The 2,829-nt window shown below is 57.3% G+C and overlaps 1 protein-coding gene across 1 annotated transcript; it reads left to right on the top strand.

Annotated features, from left to right (window-relative positions):
• Positions 1 to 695: 695 nt before the first annotated feature.
• On the top strand, positions 696 to 2,565 carry Neurog3 (neurogenin 3). Its single transcript, XM_003473700.2, has 2 exons — positions 696 to 890; positions 1,022 to 2,565. Exon 2 carries the CDS (start codon positions 1,023 to 1,025, stop codon positions 1,668 to 1,670), a length of 648 nt encoding a protein of 215 aa, XP_003473748.1. The 5' UTR covers positions 696 to 890; position 1,022; the 3' UTR covers positions 1,671 to 2,565.
• The last annotated feature ends 264 nt before the right edge of the window (positions 2,566 to 2,829 follow it).

The raw sequence follows: 2,829 nt of genomic DNA, 5'->3' as shown, positions 1-2,829 counted from the left end.
CAAGCATCTCAAGGGGGGACTTGGACTTGAACAGAAGGAACACAGGCAGATTGAGGTTGTCTTTCTGAATTTGCCATGTCCTCTCTTCCAGAATGGAGTCAGTGAAACACGATCCCACATATTTCATAATTTGACCCACAGCAAAGGTCATGTGGCCTTTAGATTTAGTGGTCACTTCTCTACACTGCTAGTCGGAACTCTGGCTCCTTGTGCTGTTTCTGCCACGGTCTTGCCTGCTGATATGGAGTGAGCTGCTTTCCCGTCTGAACCTACATTTCCAGCGTGTAACATTCAGGCTTTGACTCCTACAAACTCCCCAAAAACCCCTCCTGAGTACCAAGAGAGATCGGGATAGGCGCCTGGTAAAGATGGGAAGGTGCAAAGCGGTCCTGGGCAGCCAGACGCGCGCCAGACGGGGCTCTTCTCACTGGGCGAGGCTCTTTGAAGAACCGAGAGTTGCTGGGACTGAGCCCAGGGGACTGAGCAAACAGAGCGGAGCTCGCCTCCCCCGACCCTGGCCCTTTGTCCGGAATCCAGCTGTGCTTCGCAGGGGAGGAGCAGGCTCGCGTGGCGAGGCCCAGGGGCCCAGAAGCTGATTGGCCAGCGGCTCGGGCAGCAGCCGGGCAGCCACGCTCCTAGCCCGCGGAGAGCAGATAAAGCGTGCCAAGGGGCACACGACTTGTGGCTCCGGAAATCCCTGTGATCTCAGCCTCGTGCCGAGAGAGCTGCAGAGGTCCGGGACCCCTTCGTGCTGCTCTTCTCCTCCGGTCTGAGACAACTCCCAGGCAGGGGCGCTTTCGCCTTGGCACAATTTGTGAGCGGGCAAGCGCGACCCAGCTCCCCGCTGCTATCTGAGAAGCACTCTCCATTCTTTGCGCCCCGATTAATAGGTAACAACTGGCGGCGGACAAGGGAAAGGGGTCTTTGGAGCAGGGGAGGCGGGTTTTCCTCCCTGACCTTGGAACTGAGGACAGTCTAGGTTAACTGATCTTTGCTCACCCTGTCTTTTAACTCACCTCAGGATGCCGCCTCATCCCCTGGGTGCGCCCCCTATGCAAGTGACCCTGGAGACCGAGCAGCCCTTCCCCGGAGCCTCAGACAACGGAATACCGAGCTGCGCGTCCGCCCCACCCAGCCCCACACTCTTGTCCCGGGACCGTGCGGAGCCAGAGGCAGGTGGCTGCCGAGGGCCTGCGAGGAAGCTGCGCGCGCGGCGCGGAGGGCGCAGCCGGCCCAAGAGCGAGTTGGCGCTGAGCAAGCAGAGACGCAATCGGCGCAAGAAGGCCAACGACCGCGAGCGCAATCGGATGCACAACCTCAACTCCGCGCTGGACGCGCTGCGCGGTGTCCTGCCCACCTTCCCAGACGATGCGAAGCTCACCAAGATCGAGACGCTGCGCTTCGCACACAACTACATCTGGGCACTGACTCAGACGCTGCGCATAGCGGACCACAGCTTCTACGGGTCAGAGCTGCCCGTGGCATCCTGCGGGGAGCTGGGCAGCGCGGACGGCGGCTCCCCGGGTGACTGGGGCTCCCTCTACTCTCCGGTTTCCCACGCTGGCAGCCTGAGCCCCGCCGCCTCGCTAGAAGAGCCCCACGGGCTTAGGGCGCCTACTTCCCCCGCCTGCCTGCATCCCGGCGCCCTGGCCTTCTCAGACTTCCTGTAAGGGGTCCATCTGTCTCTGGGTTGTGGGTACGAAAGGGGGGAGGGAGCCAGAGCTGTCGGGGGTGGGCGCCTCTTCCTGCCTCTCACTGGCTGATCTCTGCAGGTCTTTCCCTCTGCAGCCTTCGGCGCTGCCCGAGGGGAGAGGGTAGTGCAGCTTGCGCATACTTTCTGTCTGCAGTCTTTGGCCACTCCTAAATCTCTTTCAAGGAAGACGACTATGGCAGCAATGCACAACGGAGTCGGCCTCGGCCTTCTGTCTCCCAGCCCTCACTTATGTCTGTCAGTCTGCCTGTCCCTTACCACCCCTCCCCTGTGTGAGTGAACCCGGTGTTTGGTTTCTCCGCGCTTGCTCCCTTGTCCTACTCCAGAGACGCCACTGACCTCCTCTCTACCCTCTGTGAAGTCTGGGTTTCGGGCTGTTGCATTCTGCCTTAATCCACGAAGGCGAACCTCTGCCTTCTCCTCCTGCACTTTTCGGAGCCATTGCCCTCCCCGAAACCGAAGAGCAGGCTGCGTTTTGGGAAATCGCTAGCCGACCTCCCTCCGCTTCCCTGCGCCCTGCGGTGGCAGGTGCCTGGAGCTCCGCTCGCCTCTTTACCAAGAATCAACTTGTAAACTATATATCTTTTGAAATGAATTTTGTTACGGTAAATTATATGCCCCCTCCCCAGCTTTTACATTTGTATTTATTGATGAGATTTCATGGTGGGAAAATTCTATATTTTGTACATAAATTATTGGGCACTGGTGAATGAGATTCTGAACCAATAAACGATGGACCCTTAAGAATCCTCATTAAGATGACAATGGTGCTGCAGAAGGTTGCAACTGCTACAGTTGCGGGGGGGGGGCACGTCTGCTGAAGGAAGGAGATGAGGCTGAAGGGGGTCTTGTCCCATCCCTTCAGTGCCAAGCAACAGGCGGTGGATTGCATTCTGAAGCGTCCTAAATCATTGGCCCAGCCCTCTTGTTTTCTTTATATGGTAGCTACTTGCCTTATTCTAAACAATAATGTAGAAGAAAGATCTTCAGCTGAGAGTCCAGACTCTTTCTTCTACTCTATCAGCCTGCATTTAGGGGAAGGAGGTAGTAATCAGACACAAAGTTAGAGTGCTGGGCTTTCCAGAACTTCCCTTAAGTGCTTAGAGACCAGTGCATCA

This window comes from Cavia porcellus, unplaced genomic scaffold (assembly GCF_034190915.1).
Source record: "Cavia porcellus strain 051 isolate PalLab524CR breed Dunkin Hartley unplaced genomic scaffold, mCavPor4.1 scaffold_28, whole genome shotgun sequence".
NCBI classification, from domain to species: Eukaryota; Metazoa; Chordata; class Mammalia; order Rodentia; family Caviidae; genus Cavia; species Cavia porcellus.
The sequence above is the reverse complement of the archived record's forward strand: the minus strand, read 5'-3'. Positions and strand labels throughout refer to the sequence as shown.